Source organism: Rhamphochromis sp. 'chilingali' (assembly GCF_963969265.1).
Source record: "Rhamphochromis sp. 'chilingali' genome assembly, chromosome: 17".
NCBI classification, from domain to species: Eukaryota; Metazoa; Chordata; class Actinopteri; order Cichliformes; family Cichlidae; genus Rhamphochromis; species Rhamphochromis sp. 'chilingali'.
In genome coordinates this window covers 16,165,943-16,184,944 of record NC_137944.1, presented here as the reverse complement: position 1 = coordinate 16,184,944, position 19,002 = coordinate 16,165,943, and the positions used below count along the sequence as shown (strand labels likewise).

The 19,002-nt window shown below is 40.0% G+C and overlaps 1 protein-coding gene across 2 annotated transcripts in view; it reads left to right on the top strand.

Annotated features, from left to right (window-relative positions):
- Nucleotides 1-19,002, top strand: part of vps50 (VPS50 subunit of EARP/GARPII complex) — a 119,430-nt gene that overhangs the window by 32,348 nt on the left and 68,080 nt on the right. For both annotated transcript variants that reach the window (XM_080863796.1, XM_080863797.1), the window contains exons 9-12: nucleotides 297-379; nucleotides 7,582-7,624; nucleotides 8,630-8,728; nucleotides 11,791-11,931. In XM_080863796.1, the coding sequence (XP_080719922.1) occupies nucleotides 297-379; nucleotides 7,582-7,624; nucleotides 8,630-8,728; nucleotides 11,791-11,931 (366 nt within the window). The remainder of the gene's footprint in view (nucleotides 1-296; nucleotides 380-7,581; nucleotides 7,625-8,629; nucleotides 8,729-11,790; nucleotides 11,932-19,002) is intronic.

Below are 19,002 nucleotides of genomic sequence, written 5' to 3'. Positions count from 1 at the left end.
TGAGAGACAAATACAAATCTATATGTGCTGTTAAGGTCAGCAGTACAGTATATGGAATAGATTTCACTGCCACTGTGTGTAATCCTTGGTTATTTGCAGAGTACCTGCTGTTATAAGCATTTTAAGAAAATTGTAGTATTAGACTGGATCAGAATCGTAAATCTATAGTAAACCATCATCCACAGCTTTCACCTGGTGTGATTATGGACTAGTTTTTCCATTAAGCCACACTGAAAATCCTATATTTTTGTGTCATGTAACATGCATTAAACATTATAACTCCTCTGGTTCTTTAGGAGGAAGATTATCCAGGTGCAATCCAGCTGTGTCTGGAATGTCAGAAGGCCGCCAGCACCTTTAAACACTACAGCTGCATCAGGTAGAGTACGAGCAGATTGATAGAGTGATATGTTACCGTATCCAGCGGGAGTAGGCATCGACTTCATTTTTCTGTCTGGAAAATATTTTGTTATGAATATGATTTTCATGAGTTATGCTGTTGTTTTACATCTTCCATTGTCAATTCTTATTTGGGGTAGAAGAAATTTAGAGATTGACCTGATTTTAAAATATTGATTGGTTTCTCTTGAAATGTGTCTTTTTTTTCATGGCTGGAATCGAATTGCTCTGGTGTAAGACGTAGCATTAACAGGGCTTGTTATGTCCCCTTGTTTGCATTAGGTGTGATATCAGAGTAGTTTCTAAAAGTTTTAACCCTCCAAAGACATTATTAGTGCGCTGATATTTCAATCTGAACCAGAACATCTTTACTTCAGCCACAGTTTTCTTTTTAAACATTTGGTTTGGTGTTTTTGGCGAGCTTTAATTCTGAAGTCCTCAGATTGGAAAACACATATTACCAGTTACAGGCAGGAAGCGTGAAGGTTGTGCCACAGAGATAGTTAGACTGGAAAAACTTATCAGAGGTGGTGACAAATGTAAAGCAATGAGTAGCTTCTTTATTTTTACGCTCTCCTTTTTTTTAAATGTAAGAGTGAGATTTGAAAAGCTTTAGGGATGATTGATGCAGAGAAAACGGGAAATATAGTGAATACTTGACGGTTTGTAGCTGGGTGTTCAGACCTTTTTATGCATTGACAGATTGATCCGGGATGCCAGAGAGATGAATAATGATCATCTCCACCCATTTCACCTGCCCACGGATCCATCTTTTTGTTTTCCTTTTTAGTCAGTTTCTTGACAGTCACGACTAATGGCTGTCCCTCCCTGAGCCTGGTTCTGCTGGAGTTTTCTTCCTGCTAAAAGGGAGTTTTTCCTTCCCACTTTGGCTGGTTTTCTTTGTATTATTGTAGGGTATTTAAATTTGGTGCCCTATACATAAAATGGAATTGAACTGAAAAATTGTGTCTGTAAATTGTATTACGGGACACTGTGTTCCTAACAGCCTGTTGCAAAACAAATAATTTCTTTAGATTGTCAAAGATAACACAGTTTGATAGATATAAAAGATTATTTTTTTGAACCATGGAGGTTCAACATGTCAGGCCAAAAAAAATCCCCCCAAAATAACTACATACAACAGAGGGACAGTATCTGAAAGACATATCGTTAAGGAACAGAAAAAAATGCAGTGAAAGATTCCCATTGCCTTTGCAAACATGCACATGCAGATTTTATTTTATATCCCACAATGTCTTAACACAGTGGAGCAGAAAACAAAGGCAGCCTCGTTGTGATGCCAGAATGACAACCTGACTGTTGGGAAATGGTGATCAATAAGGCGGCGTTATGCAGAAGGGATTGTTTTGGTGTGGAAAAATCCTCCCACTGTCCCCTCCCGCCTGCAGCTGCCGCCTATACATGTAGCTATCACCCCTGTTTCCACCGTCATTAATTTATCATCATTGCAGTTTCATTTCGAAAGTGATGCTCTTTAAATGTGCTTGACTGTGGGTGCGTGGATTAGACCTTGCACCATTTGCCACCAGTGTCAACACCCACCACAAGAAGCCTATCAGTGCAGTAACTTGTTTGTGATCATCGTAAAACTTGTTCTTGCAGTGGAAGTTTGCTTGCTCTTCACACTCGTGCTGTTTTTTAAATTCTTCCACTGTTTCTTCCTCCTCAGTGGATGCAGTTTATAACATGGGTACACTGATTACACATCTGTCATGCTGCGCAGTAACAAACTGCACTTTCTGTCCATACCCCTTAGGCGGCCCGTTGCCCGTCTGCTACACTTCCATTTAACCTTGTAGCGATGCTTTTCCATTGATTGCTGAAGGTTGTACATTTGTCATGCCCACTCTTCGTTTGACTCCATTTGTTCCTTACCCTTTAAAAGTCAATATCGTCTGCCCATGAAGGTACTTAAACGGCTGTCTTGGTCCATTTTCTTCAGGCAGCTTAAGGACCCCATGTGTCCAGCATTGTATTCACGAAATGTGAACTCCGCTGTGATCTTAGAATTACAAAGGCGGTGTCTAGTCTGAGCTTGTGTGTGTGTTTTCTTCTGTCAAAGTAAAATTATTGGACTATTACACAATTAAGGTATGTCGTGCATATAATTATAAATGCCTGCTGCCATCATGATTCTGCAGAAATAGAAAGATTGTGCTAGATGTGTTTGTTTTATTGTGCAGGAGAAGTACAGCTCAGCATGTGAACAGTTTAGAGCAGCCTGCCCAACATCAGCAAGCAAGCGTCACGAGTAATAGTGTGTCACTTGAATTTGTGTTTTCTTGCTATGCTTTAGAGATCATGATAAAGGGGTACCCCCACCCCCTACCCCCCGAGCATATTCAGAGTCAGCTCAGTTTCTTTGGTCCGATGGATGTTTTTTGGGTTTTTTTTTTTTGTAGTTTCCCTGCCCATTTCTGTATTTGTGGCTTGTTACTTTTTCTGGTGCTTTATAAGTTTGGAAGGAAGATGATAAAGGCGACCAACCCCGTTCCCTTACTGACAAGACTTGACACCTTAATATGTACCAATAACGATGTCTGGATTTGTCCAAGGGTGTCCATAGTAACCTGTGTAGGCGGAGATCACTCGGACTTCTGACGTACACGTAGTCATTTTGTTCTGGATGCCTGAAATATGACAGAAACCACTCAGTTTCCACTAGGTTACCCCTAGTAGGCATCCAAGGGGGAAAGAAGTAACATTTTCATTGATTTGTAGCTTGCCCTTTCCAATAATAAGCAGAAAGTATCGATCGTGTCTTAATTTCTCCAGCAAACCAGTTTTAGTGAGACATGTTGTCTCTCTTTAATATTTGGATCTAACTGGGTTTTGATGTTAGCTGCTGTACTAAATACTCAGTTTATCAGATTAATCAGAGCGTATGCATCTGTATCCAAGGTTTGCATAAGTTTTAGTCCGGAAAACAAAGTAATAAATTAACAAAAAGCAAAATAAAAAAGGAAAGTGACTCAGAAATCTGATAAAATTTACAAGCGTTACTGAATAATCCATTACATTGTATCAGCTTTTGGTGTTACCTTGGAGCCAGCAAGTCATAATAGTACCCATGCAGAACTCCAATAAAGACATTAGTTGCAAATACCTCAGGAAATATTACATAAAATCTTGTACCTGAAAAAAATAGTAAAACAAGCTAAGCACATTCTAACAGTCTGACAGGATCAATTTCCCCCGCTGCTTTTCTTTCTAAACTCTTTTATCTTTAAACTGATTCCTACTTACCCTCTTCTCTTTTAGCTTTCCACAAACCTCAGCTGCTTTCTGTCTGGCATAATTCTAGCAACTGCCATCCCCTCTCCCCCATCTTTCACTCTTCCAAGGTCTTTCCCTGCTTCTTTGTTGCCTTTCTACCTGTGTTGTGCAGTGGCTATTATAACTCCAGCAAAAATGTCACTCTCACAAAATCTGAGGATCCTGCAGATCCTTGAAAGCACAACACACATCATCTGTTTTAGTGAGTCATCAAGTCAGTGTGAAGAAACTAGCCCCAAGGCTCTATGGACACCTTTCGCCAGTTATTAGTGAAAATGGGGTGAAAAAACCCTCCTAAATTCCATCAAACTATGTTTCAATGCTTGTTTTCCCTGCGGGGAACAGATTGCTAATTAGGTTTTTCCTGCTCATCTGTTATTTATGCATTCTGTCTGATCAGCGATGCCTGCCAGTATATAGGGAGGAGCTGCATCTGTGCATTAAACCGTATGTACTGGACAGTGACGCATACAGAGGAGAAGGACTGAACAGCAGTAGGTGATTGGCTCTCATTGACTTCTTGTAGATCTCAACAACCAAGAGGTCGAAAATTTTGTGCCAAGTGTGCTTAAGTTAGGCTTAGAAACTCATTTAAGGCTTCAGTAATGTATGATTAAATCAGCCACTTTAGCTCACTGGATATCATGCATTCTGTGTAGATGTATTATTAAAAGTGCAGGTGAGTCCACTGCTGTAAACTAAACCAAAAGACTAAAAAATGACCTAACTGCTGTTCAGGAATTACAGCCATTTCTTTACATGTACTCCCTCATTTTTAGAGTTTTAAACTGAAATGGACAAAATAATTGAATTTTAAATACAAGGATTATTTTTAATACTTGGGTAAAAAATGTAGTCTGTGACTGCTTGAAGTCCTGAACTCATGGACATCACCAAATGCTGTGTTTCCTCACGTGGGATGCTCCGCCAGGCCATAGCTGCTTTTTTATGGGTCTCTCTGCTTTCAGGTTTGTCTTCAGTAACTGAAAAGCTGCTTTATTGGGTTGAGATCAGGTGACTATCACATTCTTTGCTTTGAGAAACTCTTAGGTTGCCTTTGCTGTTTGCTTTGGATATCCACTTGCGCTGTGAAGCACTGAGTTTTGCAGTATTTGGCTGAATATGAGCAGAGAGCATAGCCCTGTCCACTTCACAATTCATTGCTTCTTCTATCAGCAGTCACTTCATCTATAAACACCAGTGACCTGGGTCCACTGGCAGCCATACATGTTTGATAGATGATGTTTTATACTTTGGATCAGGAGCTGTTTCTCTCCTTTTCCATAATTTTCTCTTTCCATCATTCTGGTGGAAGTTCATCATGGTTTCATTTGTTCAGATAATTTTTTCCGGACTGTCCAGACTCTTTTAGATGTTTTCTGGCAAATGTTAATCTAACCTTCCTGTTCTTGTTTAACAACTGCACATTGCTACATTTATATTCATGAAGGCGCCTCTTGGTTGTAGACCTTGATAATGATGCACCTACCTCTTTGACAGTATTCCTTACTCGGATGGATGTTGTGAAAGGAAACGATTTGAGCTTGTCCTCTTTTTAAGAATACACTAGATTGTGGATTTGGCTACTCCTAATGTTTTTGCTGTCTCTCTCAAAGGTTTATTTAGTAAATGGAGGCCTCCTTCACTTGTACTAACATGTCTTTCAACCTTATATCAAGAGTTCCTGTGAACAGCTACGAAATGCAAGTTCAACACTTGGGATCAACTCCAGATCTTTTATCTGCCTAATTTGTCTTAATGTAGTGAGATAACCTGGCCAAGAAACCTGTGTGTCAGTCAGCTTTCTAGCTACTTTAAAGCCTCTGAAAATGGGGAGCTATGTATAAAAATAGCTGTAATTTTTAAACAGTTAATGCACTATCCTTTAAAAACCCTTTGAATCAAAGCTGAAAGTCTGCACTTCAGTCAGATATTGATTATTTGATTTAAATGTGGTGTGCAGAGGCAAAATCTACTAAAATTGTCTTTGTCCAAAAACTTGGACAAACTTGCAGAAGTTTGCAGCTAGCAAGGTAGACAGCCAAGGTACACACTGAAAACAGCTTCTGTGTTTGGTGATATTTGAGGTCTGCCACTAAAGAAAAAAGCAACCGAGGTTGTGCTCGCGTCAGCCTACACTGCTAATGATTATATTTTTCTTTTATGCTTTCTCAGTACTTTTTAGCTCGCAGTTTAGCTCCTGTTACTCTGCACTGCCACATAATACACTTTAATGTTTCATAAGGAGAGACTGCTAACCTTGAGTTCACCTCTGCACAGAATCAATCAGGGATTGGTTTGGCCTCTTACATTCTTTATTTTGTCTCTCTCACGCACACACACAGACACATTATAACAAACGCAAACTGTGCTCCACTAGAGGCTACAGTACCTGGCTTACGGATCACACACGAGTCTTAACCGGTCTTTCACACAGGGCTGTGTACGTGTGTGTTTGTGTCCACTGGCATGGACTCTGCATGTGTCAGTCCAGCTCCCAGCGTGCTACCGCATAAAAAGGAAGAAGCAGATTAGCAAACGTACAGCAGCTGTGCTGCTGAGCTCAACCTGGCACTACTCCCCGAATCACTCTGCCCCACCTCTCCTCCTGCAGCTAAGCAAAAACCACACCCAGCCACCACAGGGGCATTTATCATCCTGGCCTCTGCCCTTCTGGTGGATGTTCTTAGTCTTGCTCTACTTTGGGCCTTTCCTGTGTACATTCAGATTTATTAGCATTGATCAGTTCATCCCTCTGGATGAGCCTGCTTTCCAGCTGCCTTCCAACTAATTTTCTTTATCTTGGCTTTTAATCATAGAGGAATTGGCTGTGACTTCCTTTTTCATATTGTGGCCAAGAGTTTCTGATGTTATCGTTGCTGTCACGCATTTGCATCCCCGACTGTATCTCATACCTGTGGTAAACAGCTTAGTCATCACTGAAAGTTAAACTGAGGCTGGCTGCTGCAAATCAGTCCTTCCTAACTTTTATTCTCATCTCTGCCTTTTTTTTTTTCAGTCTAAACACCCACATTTCGCTTTGTGCACCTTATAAACGCACACGCATGTCTACACACGTAGATACATTACCGAATTTCAAAGTGTCTGACTCATTTATTCACCTGTTTTGCAAACTGCTACGTGCAGCTTCTGTCCCTTTGCGGACTCCTTCTCTTCTTCCTCACTGCCTATCCCTCACTGTAGCTAGATGCTTAATTAGCAATTTGTTAAGGACACACTCTCCCTTCGGCAACTACACACTCACAAGGCACAACATAAGAGCAGGCTGACCTGAAAAAGACCCCGAGCGAAGCGGTGACAGAGGCAGGAAAACAGTGAAACAGAGGGTGATTATGAATGGATGCAGTGGCGGGGAAGTCACAAGGGAATTGAATCGGAGTCTTGGGATCTGCAAAATAGTCATGTTTCCTGTTGATGCTTCTCAGCTTCAGAGTTGAAAGTGTTCGCCAGGATGAGTCGAAATCTGAACGCGCGCCAAGGACGCGTGGGCATTTTGTATCTCAGATAGCATGATGCTTGCACAGAAACACACACTATCAGCATTCACAGTTTATTTCACTGGCACACATATTTCCAAACTTGGTTTTCATCCATCAGTGATTTTCATGTTTTTTTAAATAAACCAATTAGTTGAACTAATTCATTCATAATTTGATCTTCAGTATTGTTTGTTATTGTTTTTCTTTACAGCTGAAATGAAGTTAAATGGTTAAAAATGGTGTGCATTTGGTTTAGAGTCATTTGTGATGGACATTTTCTAATATTTGTTGTCATTTCAAACAGATCAGAAAATGTAATTGACAGCAATTAAATGTCTTAAATAAAAAAAATTATATTTTCTCATCCACCTTCTTATTTCCACAGCGAGTTGAATTCCAAACTACAAGACACTCTGGAGCAGATCGAGGTATGTGCGTCCATGCTTCGTCTCTAATTCCATTAGCAGAGAGCAGTAAAAGAACGTTTAGCAGTGTGTAATATGGAGTTCTAACCTCATCATTTTCCAGAAGCCTTGATCTGAAAGAAGCAATTTATGCTTCATTTTGACATTTTTTCATAGTTTGCCTTTCTTATTCTGGGTCTGCCAAATATTGACACATTCAGAAAAGTCGTTATTATGAGTGTGCAGGCATAGTAAATTATCTGTTTCATCTCTGGCTTTGTCGTGATATGTGTGCGTGCATATGTGTGTGTGTGTGTGTGTGTGTGTGTGTGTAATAAATGGTATGCAAGGCAATTTTCTCTTTACGCCTGCTGCTGCGCCTGAGTAGATTAATTACTTACAGTTTTGTCCGTAAACAAGAAGGAGACGTGCTCGTGTGCACATCCACCTGCCTGGGTGCTCGTTTGTTTACCTGTCAGCATGAGTTAGTTAAGAAGTGATGCAAAATCCTTTAAAATCATAAAGCTACTACAGTCAGAAGCACTTGGACCATCTATTGTGCATCTAAGACGGTCTTTTAAATGTATGAATATACGCGTCCCCAGCATATGTTGTATACGTAGTCATCTGGCTCTCTTAATTACTTTACTGACTAGTTACTTCCTGTCGTGCAGTTCTAGTTTTTTTGCTTTTTAAGGCATGAGAAAATGATTTGCGATGCAAGGCGATTGATCATTTAGCCTTTATCGGCGCTGTGCTCTTTGAGGTCAGCTCATTGTTACACATTACACACTCTCATGCTAACTTTCCTTGCCTCCCCTTATCTCTTTGTCAAAGTCTTAGACACACACACACATCCACATCCAATTACCTGCCCTTGGCTGTGTGTGATAGCTTTACAACTGCACGTCCATATCTAAATCCCCGGTCTTAAGAACGATAATCCCTCTCTTTTTATTTTTTCCCCCCCCTTTCCCCTTACTTTGGCCCTTTTTCCCCTCTTTGTCATCTGCCTATTTCTGGCTCCAGGAGCAGCTTGACGTCGCTCTGTCGAAGACTTGTAAGCACTTCGATGTCTCGCACTACACCAAGGTCCAGCTGGCCTACACACTACTGGGGAAAACACAGGTCAGTGGTTTGACTGGCCTGCAAGGGTCAGCGGTAATGGCTAAACATGGATTGACAATAACCTGCTTATTTTCTTTGTTTGCTGCAACTTTTCTTTCGTTTGACTTTGTCTTTTGCTCTTATGGGGATTTTTTTGTGTGGACCTGAAAGATAACTCCATCCTTTCAGTTTCTGTCCTTGATGCTGTTGTTTTCCTTTTTGCACTCCTCTGCTACTTCGGGAGTTTGTCCAATTAGCTGCTAAAGTTGGTCCCTCATGTTTGCAACTTTTTTTTTTTACCTTTTAGATAAAAGGAAAATCCAGAAATAGTTTGGTTAGAGCCAAGAAAAACATAAGAATGGAGTTTTAGTAAAGTTTTTCTTTGTTATTAATGTTATTACACCTTTTTAATTAAATGAGTGTATTTTTAAACCAGCTTGTACATTTTGTGTTTTCTCCTTGAAATAAAGCATATTTTAGTCTCTCTGAATGAGCATGGCCACATCATAATTTTCCAAAATGATCCAATATTCAAAACAAACAGTGTTTGCCTCGGACATGTTTAGCTTATTTGAAGCTGTAAAGTCTTTATGTTAAGAACCAAAACAAAAAAATTACAGCAGTTTCTCAGGGAGACACTATAATAGACTTTAACCTTGAATGACACTGCTAATATCTTTTATTAGTAACTCCTGCCTGTTTTTTCAACTTTTGCTCCCATGTTCCCGCCTGAAATCGAGTTACACTGAGAAGATGAATCTTCTGCAAACACGATATCTTATTGTAAAGCTTTAAAATGTTAGTCAGTCTGCTGGATTTTGGTGCATTAGTGTGAAGAGGTTTCGCAAAATCCCATTATGGCACCTTGTCCACACGCCAGTGTTAGTTTTGCAAAGTTAAAGACGAAATTAGAAAGCAGAGAGCAGTGTAGCTGCTAACGTGCTGAATATCCTCACAACCTGAGAAACTTGCTTTGTTGCTTGCTTTGTTGAGAATGAATGATTCCGTACAGTCATTGTGTTAAGGATGATTTACAGGACACACTAGCAAACTAAGGAGCTGCTGTTGTTGTTGTCGTGTCTGTGTTTATCTCAGTTAGTCATTTTCTTTATCTTCATCTCAAATTTTGTTTTTGCCACATTGCAGACAAATGCGCTCTTTTAAACTGTTCCTTTTTGATACACAAATTAACTGTCTGAAGGTAGTAATCAGCCTCACAAAATGCCTAACAAACTGTAGCAAACTGTGCCAAACCATTTGCATCCCCCCCGTTACAATAGTCTCTTGGCAGTCATTACCTAGCTGTGATGGGCTGGTTTCATTCAAGCTAAATAGTCTGACAGATCGCTTTATTCCATTTATCTGTTTAATTCTTCTGTTTGGGAGAAGAAGCTGCAAAATAATGAGTCTGGACATGCAGTTTATTGATATTTATGCCTACTAAAGGGGACTCATGCTGATTTTTTACATTTTATTTTCCGCCATACATAACGCTACAATCGCCGAGGCTCACGTCAAATTTAGCTGAAGACGAGGTTTATTGTCACGAGGGCGGTTTGCCATAGTTACTTCCCTTTTTTTCCCTCTTCTACAGTCTAGACATTGTACAGCCAGTATTTTCTTTTTTTTTCCTCATGTGTTTTTGGGTCAGATGAAGTGAAACTCCCCGAGAAAGAAGAGAAGAAATGTTTAAATGACTTTTGTGCAAGCAGGGTTTCACAGCGGATTTTGGGGGGAGCTACATTTTGTGGTCATAAGCTTTTAGTAAGAAATCTAATTGCACTGCAACACCCATTACCTAGGGCTTTGCTCAATACTCTTCCCACGTCTCTTGCGACTGTTGTGTCCTCATTTCTCAAGGGTCCCACAGTGAGACGGTGGGTAGGAGCTGCAAGACAGTAAATTGGGGGTAAATGTAAACTGACTTTAGAAAAGAATAAATTATAGCAGACACAAACCGACTGCATAACTATAGTTTTTTGGGGCTTTTTTGAAAGATAAGTGCTTTTTTTTGTATTTTTTAGTTATGAGTATCTTTTGGAATTACTCTTACAAGAAAATCTTTAATGAAACTGTCAGTTAAGGTAATAAATCAATGTATTTAATCACTATTTTAGGTTAAATGAGCCTACTTTGTGTGAAAATTCCGCTTTAGGTCATTTTGTTTTAAAGCCCTCGCTTTGCTGTTGTTGTTTTCTTCCCATATTTGTCACTGGGATCTTTTCACTGTGAGCTACCTGCCCACGATCAAACAGCAGGCAGACAATATTGATGTTGAGCATCAATAGAATATTCCCCACGGGGGTATGTGGAGACAAAAACAGTATTTTATTATTATTTTTTGTGTGTGTGTCTGTTTCTTTTTTTTTTATTTAAGGAGGGGAGTATTGAATTTACAGTCACCAGGTGGGCACGAATATACCTCCAGATAAATGCTTACACTACCTCATGTTTGCTGGATCTGTATATAGAAGAAATGTCATTACCTGTAGTCGATTTCAAACAAAAGCACAGCGGAGATGGAAGAGGCTCAGTGGGGAGTTCACCGAAAAGTAAATAACAGCAGGTTATTTGTAGGCAGTGTTTAAGTAGCAAGCGAGTGTGTAATTGTGGATTATCCCCCCCCCCCCCCGAGTCATAATGCTCCTATGATAAATGATTTCAACAAAATGGCTTCAGGTGTGTCACATGAAATTAATAGTGCGACGAGTGAGCGGAGCTGGAGGCTGCTAGCTCTGCCGAAACACAACATGCGTCACCAACATGTCTGTCTGTCAATGTGTTTTTCTGCAATTTCCTTATGACTTCATTAATTACCTTTTACAGCAGCAAACTACACTTAAAAAAAAAAACAAAAACAACAACTTTGACTGGAACACTGCAGTTCCCAGAGTACGCGGCTATCCTCATTTTCCTTTGTGCCATAGTGTGAAACTAGAAATATTAAGTATACAATATGTGTTCCAAGAAGTGTGATTTGCAATTTCCCTGCTGTTTGCCTTTTCACAGAGCCACACTGGCAGACTGACAGTGACATCTTGGTGTAATAGTTTTCATAACAGTGTGTTTGGCTCTCTCTGCAGACTGCTATGGACCAGTTACACATGCACTTCACCCAGGCCATCCACAACACAGTGTTCCAAGTTGTGCTGGGATACGTGGAGCTGTGCGCCGGCAATGCCGATACCAAGTTCCAGAAGATGCAGTATAAGGACCTGTGCACGGTAAGGAGCTGGTGCTATCTGTTTGTTCAGTGTTATGAGCGGCTTCTTTGCTATATAAAGGATTAAGTCCGCTTCAGCTGGTTAGCGCGAAAGCCTTTTTCTTTTAGTCAGTATGATGAGAGCATGAAACCAGTGCGTTGTGCTGGATACACAAATACTTACTCGAATACGTTCTTATTCTCTTGCAGTGGTTTGTCAGATTTTCGTAAAAGTTGAATTAAGGAGGAGAGAAGAGCACGGAGAACATGATTGAAAGTAAAGAAGTTATTACTTCAGTGAGAAGCATAGTGTATTGTAGCCTTTCACTGTGAGATAATTAATCTTGGTCACAATACAGACTCAGTGCACTGCAGCAGCAGCAGTGCTTTTTACTTGGGGGAGGGGGTCTCCATACTGGCCCACATTCCTCAGATCTCGCTCTGTCTGTCTTTTTCTTTCCATTCAGATCGAAATAAATCACATTTCATGCCCAGCAAGCCAACTTGGCCAATTCATCATGAACATGCCGGGAGTGAGTTACACTCTCACCCAAGGGTATCAAGGAATGCTCTTAGTTATTGTAATCAAAATATTTTGGCTAGAAAATGCAAACTTTCTGAATGGAGAGATACCACTAGAAGTGGGGGGCGGGGTGCCACAACTTCATCTCACATAGCACCGTAAAGATGCTGAAATGTAACTGTGATCTGACGGAGCTCATTCATCCACAGAAGGACTACTTTATCAAAAAAAACAAAAACAAAGTTCACTCTATAAACCTGCAGTCTGTGTGCAACAGCTGACCTGTCAGGTGTGTAGAAGAGCACAGGACATTGTTGGTAATGTTTATGCTGCTGTGCCGCCTGTTTAAATGCACATTAAGAAGCTTTTATTGTATTGTTTTACTGCTGCGGTCTGATGTTGCAGGGTTTATCGTTGTTAAAGAAAAGTGCCACTCAGGACATCACACATCTGCTGCTGCTTCAGAAAACCCAGATTTCAATCAAAAACACCTGATTCGTATCATTTCCCACAGTTTTTTATCAATCGTATTCAAAGTTCACAACAATATACGAGGCCTTGGGGGACATGAGCACCTAGGTTGGCTAATTTGACCTTGACCTTCACTATTAGTACCCAAGGTCAAAATTGAAAATTTCGAGAAACCATATCGAGGTATCCATCACATAAAAAGGCATGGAGAGAGCTATGCAACACACTTTTAATGTTTTCAGTACGGTCCCCTACCACATGATAATAACGCCATAAAATCCTTATAAAACATCAAAGCTTCGGTATAGCCATTTACTTTGTGGGGGAGTTATGCTCTCTGAGTGCTCTTTTGTGTTATTATTTATCACCATATTGTTATCACCCTGAGTCACATTAGTGTTTTGACCGGCATTTCAGTATGTAGCAGATACATTAAAGGTGAATGGCGGCTTTGGAGAGCTGCTGAGTAAAGTACTGCAGAAATGTGAAAAAACAAAGAGAAAATAAACACTCCATGCTGCTCGGCTCACTGTAAAAAAGTAACTTTACTGTCTGTAAAGAGCTTTTTTAAAGCTTGTCTGGCACATTAATGTGGCACAACCCCCACTGCCCTCCTACGCTACATGTTAAGGTCACCTCTGTTACATTAAAATGTCATTTGTGAGGACTCTCTTAGCTCATATTGCCAGCTAATTCACCGCGCCTCACTGTCCTGACAACCTTGATATAGCTCGAGCGTCTCTCTCTCTCTTGAGAGAGACACAGAGTTGGTATTTTGTCAGTATTGGAGGTGACGTGACATCCTCAGAAAATATGTCCTCACGCCTGGCCTGCAACATAGAGGGTAAAGCATATGAAGGTATAGATAAAGGTTATCCCAAGCCTTATCTGAGGATACAGTTTCTCCTTATACGTCTGCTGTTGCTGTGGATTCCTCCCTGGTCCTTTGGTGTTTGAATGCACAGCTTTTACCCAGGGTATTTCCTGTATGCTTATATACACCATGGCCTGTCCTTTACCTCTTACCTTTGAGCTACATGCGCTTGCTTTCTGTTTTCATCTCTTCCACCCCTTTTTCCTGTGTGTTTCTCTCTGTTTATGCATGTTCTTCTACCCCTGCTGGTAGATGGCCTGAGAGGAGCTTATTTTCCTGTCTGTAAAGGGGTTCCAGGTCAAAGATTATTTTGGATGAATGTGTTCCTTCAGCCATTTGAAAGGCGACTGCGTGTATGTAGGAATTTTTTTTTATACACAGTGAAAAAATCATTCTTCCTTCAAGACATAACTGATTTTATTCTTTTTAGTCTTCTTCCTTGCCTCCTTTTTTTCTAATCCGGACCAAGCAACTATTTATTATACCTCTCAGTCACGATACACATAAAACTGTGCACAACCTACTGTTTACTTCCGTTTGATGGAGTGTCTGTCAGCATATTGTGTCGCCTGAATGGTTCCACTCACAATACGAGCACACTACGGGTGAGTGTAGGTACACTTCAGAGAGTGTACCTACACTCACCCATTGAAGAGTTCTGAGGATGTTGTTACGGTCTTCTGTTCGATATGGCAGCTCATTCAGAAACACTCAAATGGAGAGGCATGTGAGCACCCACGTGCAGTTCCTTTGCTTCAATGACACCATATGAAGATCAAGTGTTTTGTTTTGACTCCTTACATTAGGTTATTTTATTTAGTGCACTTATATCTGCATTTGAAAATGTCAAAAGGACAATTCATTGAAGTACCTATTTGAAATATATGCCTATAGCTTATGTGGTTCATGCACAAGCTGCAGTGAGGTGCTCTTGAAGAGGTACTGAAAATCTAAAGAAAGTTTGTCCTCTCTCTCTCTCTCTCTCTCTCTCTCTCTCTCTCTCTCTATATATATATATATATATATATATATATATATATATATATATATATATATATACACACACACTAGGGGTGCAACGATATACAAAATTCACGGTTCGGTTCGATACTTTGGTGTCACGGTTCGATATTTTTTCGATACAAAAAAAGTGTTCATGCCTTTTTAATTTGTCATTTATTAAAATTATAAATATATATTTTAACTCAAAAGTACAGTTTTTAAATTTAACCCTAACCCTTGTGCGTGTTTTTTATTTTGACAGCGAATGCGCACCTGCGGACCACTTATGTGCAGCCCTGGTTATTTAGCTCGTCATATTGCAGCCACAGAAATTCTTTTGTCCATGAAACCATAAAGCTGCACTTTCTTTTTGCCTTATAGTCTGATTTGTCATAACTTCTCCGTTTTGTGGTAAGCTTTTCTTTGGCTGTCACTTCTTCACCCTGACCTGTCTTATTTGGCTGAGCAGAACTAAAATATATATCTGTCTGTGAAGGTTCTCAGTCATCCAGGTCATTGTAGTCAAATATATATCCTGCTGCTTTTACACGCGCACTCACATAAGCTCAGCGATTCTCTGCGCGATCAACCTCTCACATGTTTAAGCTGCGGGAGATTTCACTTGTCATGTTTGCATAGTAAGCTAACAATTAATAAGACGATGTCAGAGGAATTGGTGCGCAAATTTTCATCACTCACAGATCAGTGCTGTCGCTCTCTATACACAGTTCGCACGATTGCAAAGTGAAAGCAAAAAAACAAGCGCAAATTCAAACGCGATTTCAATATGTCACATATTGACAGTGGCTCACCGATGCCAATGACATAATTACCCAGCTACATTTCTGAAAGAATGCAAAAGCATTGACATATATTTTTCCTACAATAGCCCGACGGGCAGGGAAGAGATAGATTTTGGTAGCCCGACTGAAAAGATCGCTAGCCCCAGGACGTCGGGCTAGCGATATTGCGAGCCCTGTATCTGATTGAGGAATCACTCATCTTTGAAAAAGAAAGTTTATTACAGAGAAATGGCTCTTTCCAAAATAAAAGCTATACTATCCGCTTCTTCTGGGCTATATTCTCAGCAGCATAAGGAGAATCATGTGTCTAAATGACTCGGCTAAAGTTAGTAGCATGCTTGTTGTTTTTGTCTTTGCACTAGGATGATGTCGGCGTAAATGTGCAGTCATATTCGTTGTGTTCCCACTAGTGCTTTCAGGTTAATCTCGTTGAAATGACCTTAACGCCACAACACGGCAAATCTCCGTTAACGAGCTACCGCCGATCGCCCCGTGCATGGGGCTAGATGGCCAACATATTAACGAGCTAACTGCGCTAACACACTAGCTCCCACCCATGTAATTGAGCATTGCATGGCAAACATACTGTTTTACTTTAGTCCATGACTCGCTTACCTTCAGGGTCATACGTCACATGAAAACCAAAATAATTCCAAACGCCAGATCTGAATGCCCTGCGCTCTTCCTTCTGACGATGCTGTCTGTGTTGAGTGCTCAGTGAATCTGCGTTCGACTACTCCGCCTAGGCAGCACTGTCGAGCCTAGGCGGAGTAGTCGAACGCAGATTCACTGAGCGCTCAACACAGACAGCATCGTCAGAAGGAAAGTTGATAAAATAAATCAAAAATTTTGTATTGTTCGATACATATGCGTACCGAACCGAAAGCACTGTATCGAACGGTTCAATATCGATACGAATATCGTTGCACCCCTATATATATATATATATATATATATATATATATATATATATATATATATATATATATATATATATATATATATATATATATATATATATATATATATATATAATTTTTGCGACACTGATCACTCAGTTCTTGTTTCCAAGGTCTGTCTGACATATATGAAGAATATACTTGTTCTGGCTCAGACTACACTGAAAATGTGTTTTAGGCAAATGAGCAGTGCTCTTTGAATAAATACTTTTGATATGCTCATAAGAAACGTTTGACATGCTCATAAGAAACGAATTAAAATCCCACTTTCTGTGCTTGTCTAGGCCTGTAATAATGGGAAATTTTGTTTTTCTGTGGAAATGCAAACTTTACGGGCTCCTCCCCTGATAAATAAAATTTGAGGAAATGTTACAGCCACATCTCCCCCTGTGAACTCACCGTTTAGTTATGCGCCTTAAAAATTCAAGGCAAATGGGAGCACTCAGAAAGGTCAGTTCTGATTGTGAAAGGGTCTTATTAATTTTACATCAACATCTCATCAGTATTGGATAGCCTCACCTCCCATCAATCCCCTAGTCTATACGAATCTCTTGATTCAAATAGGTTAGTTCAGTCCAGAAGTCATAGACTGTCACACAGGAGAAGTGATGAGGGTGGACTGGGCACTTCATAACAAATATGATACATTTCTTGCTCGTAAACCATAGTGATTATAGTAATGATGTTTATCCAGCCTGTCAGAGTAAAAATAGCATCAAATGAGAATGAGCTCATGCAAATATTTGTTTTATTCTTTCCAGCATGCACACACTCATTTCTAACATGCTGGGATGCTATTTTAAATCAATAAGTGGCCATGATTTACAAAATGTCATACAGTTAGGTCCATCAATTTTTGGTTCTGCACACCACAGTGGATTTAAAATCAGCCAAGACGTGATTAAAGTTGAGACGTTCAGCTTTAATTCAAAGGGTTTGTTATTGGTAACACTGTAACTGTTTAGGAGACCCATGAAAGTTTTTTTTCTAAAGATGTTCTCAATCCTAGATGGCCTCTGTTACAACACTCCAGTCGTTTAGGCTAATTTAGTAATTAGCCTAAACGACTGGGTATAAGAAGAGGATTCCAGAGATGGTGAGTCGTTTTAAATAGACATGGGAAGTGTACACCACTCAATACAAATACTGAAGTTAAACAATTCAGAAATAAATCTTCTGAGTGTAAAATTGCAAATTCTCATCTATGATCCGCAGTATATTGAAAGATTCAAGAAATTCTTAGAAGTGTCTGAATGTAAGGGCCACGATTCTGTAGTAAAAATTAGAACACGGGGTCAGAAACACTTCTGATTCCCATCGTCAGTGAACTGTTTAACAAATTCAAGTTAAACCAAATAACACACAAAAAAATATGTATTCTTTTCACGAGGAGATGTGATGACGACTCAGATTTGACACCTCAGCATATATTAATAAAGATGGGATTTCACAATGATTACAGTAGTTTCTGGTTTTGTCCAAGGGTAGCTGCATAGGTAGAGAACACTCTCATCCACTTCTGGTGCAAATCCAGTCATTATTTTACATAAGCAGGCCTGAAATATGAGAGAAACCGCTCAGTTCAGAAAAGAGGACCAAAGGTTGCTCATAGTAGGCTTCCGAGGGGTAAAGAGTGAGGCCACATGGAAAAAGTCTGTCACCACTTCATCAGAGATGCACCGAGGTGAAGTGGGAGCTGTCATGAGGAATAAAAATTTATTGTTGTGGATAACCATCATAACATCTGATGTATTGATGGGAACTGTAAAAGTCAGAATGTACAGTGGTATTGTGGGTAGCTTGCACCTCTTTGAAAGCACCATTAATGCTGATTGGAGTACACAGGATTTTTACACGTTGCCATCCAGGTGTTGTCTTTTTTAAAATATTGCTCAAGACAGTGTAAAACCATATTCAGCACACCTCTGTGGAAATATTTGCTTTTTCAAAACTACAGCATGTGACATCTTTTGTGATGCAAAAATAACTGCTGGACACTGGCGCCACCGGGCCCTCTGACCACCACCAGTAGGCAACGGGTGAAGTGTCTTGCCCAAGGACACAACGACCGAGACTGTCCAAGCCGGGGCTCGAACCGGCAACCTTCCGATTACAAGGCGAACTCCCAACTCTTGAGCCACAATCTCCCCATGAAGCATGTTGCTAGTATCAAATTCAAAATGAGCACATTGGAAAAAAAACATTTAAACGCCTTAGATTTGTTGTTTGAAATTTTATGTCTGTTGTGTCTGTACACAGACTTTTTACAGTGTCCCAGATTTTTTCTTTAAAACAGAGGTATAGTGTAATATAGCTGCATGTTATGAGCTTTGCAGTCTGTAGAAGCTGATAGTGAGTCTTGAAACTTTCTTTTTAATTATCATTGCGACATCTGTCCCACAATCTTTGAGTTTGCTTTTTTTAAAATACAACCTTTGGGATTTTTGTATTACTGACCATT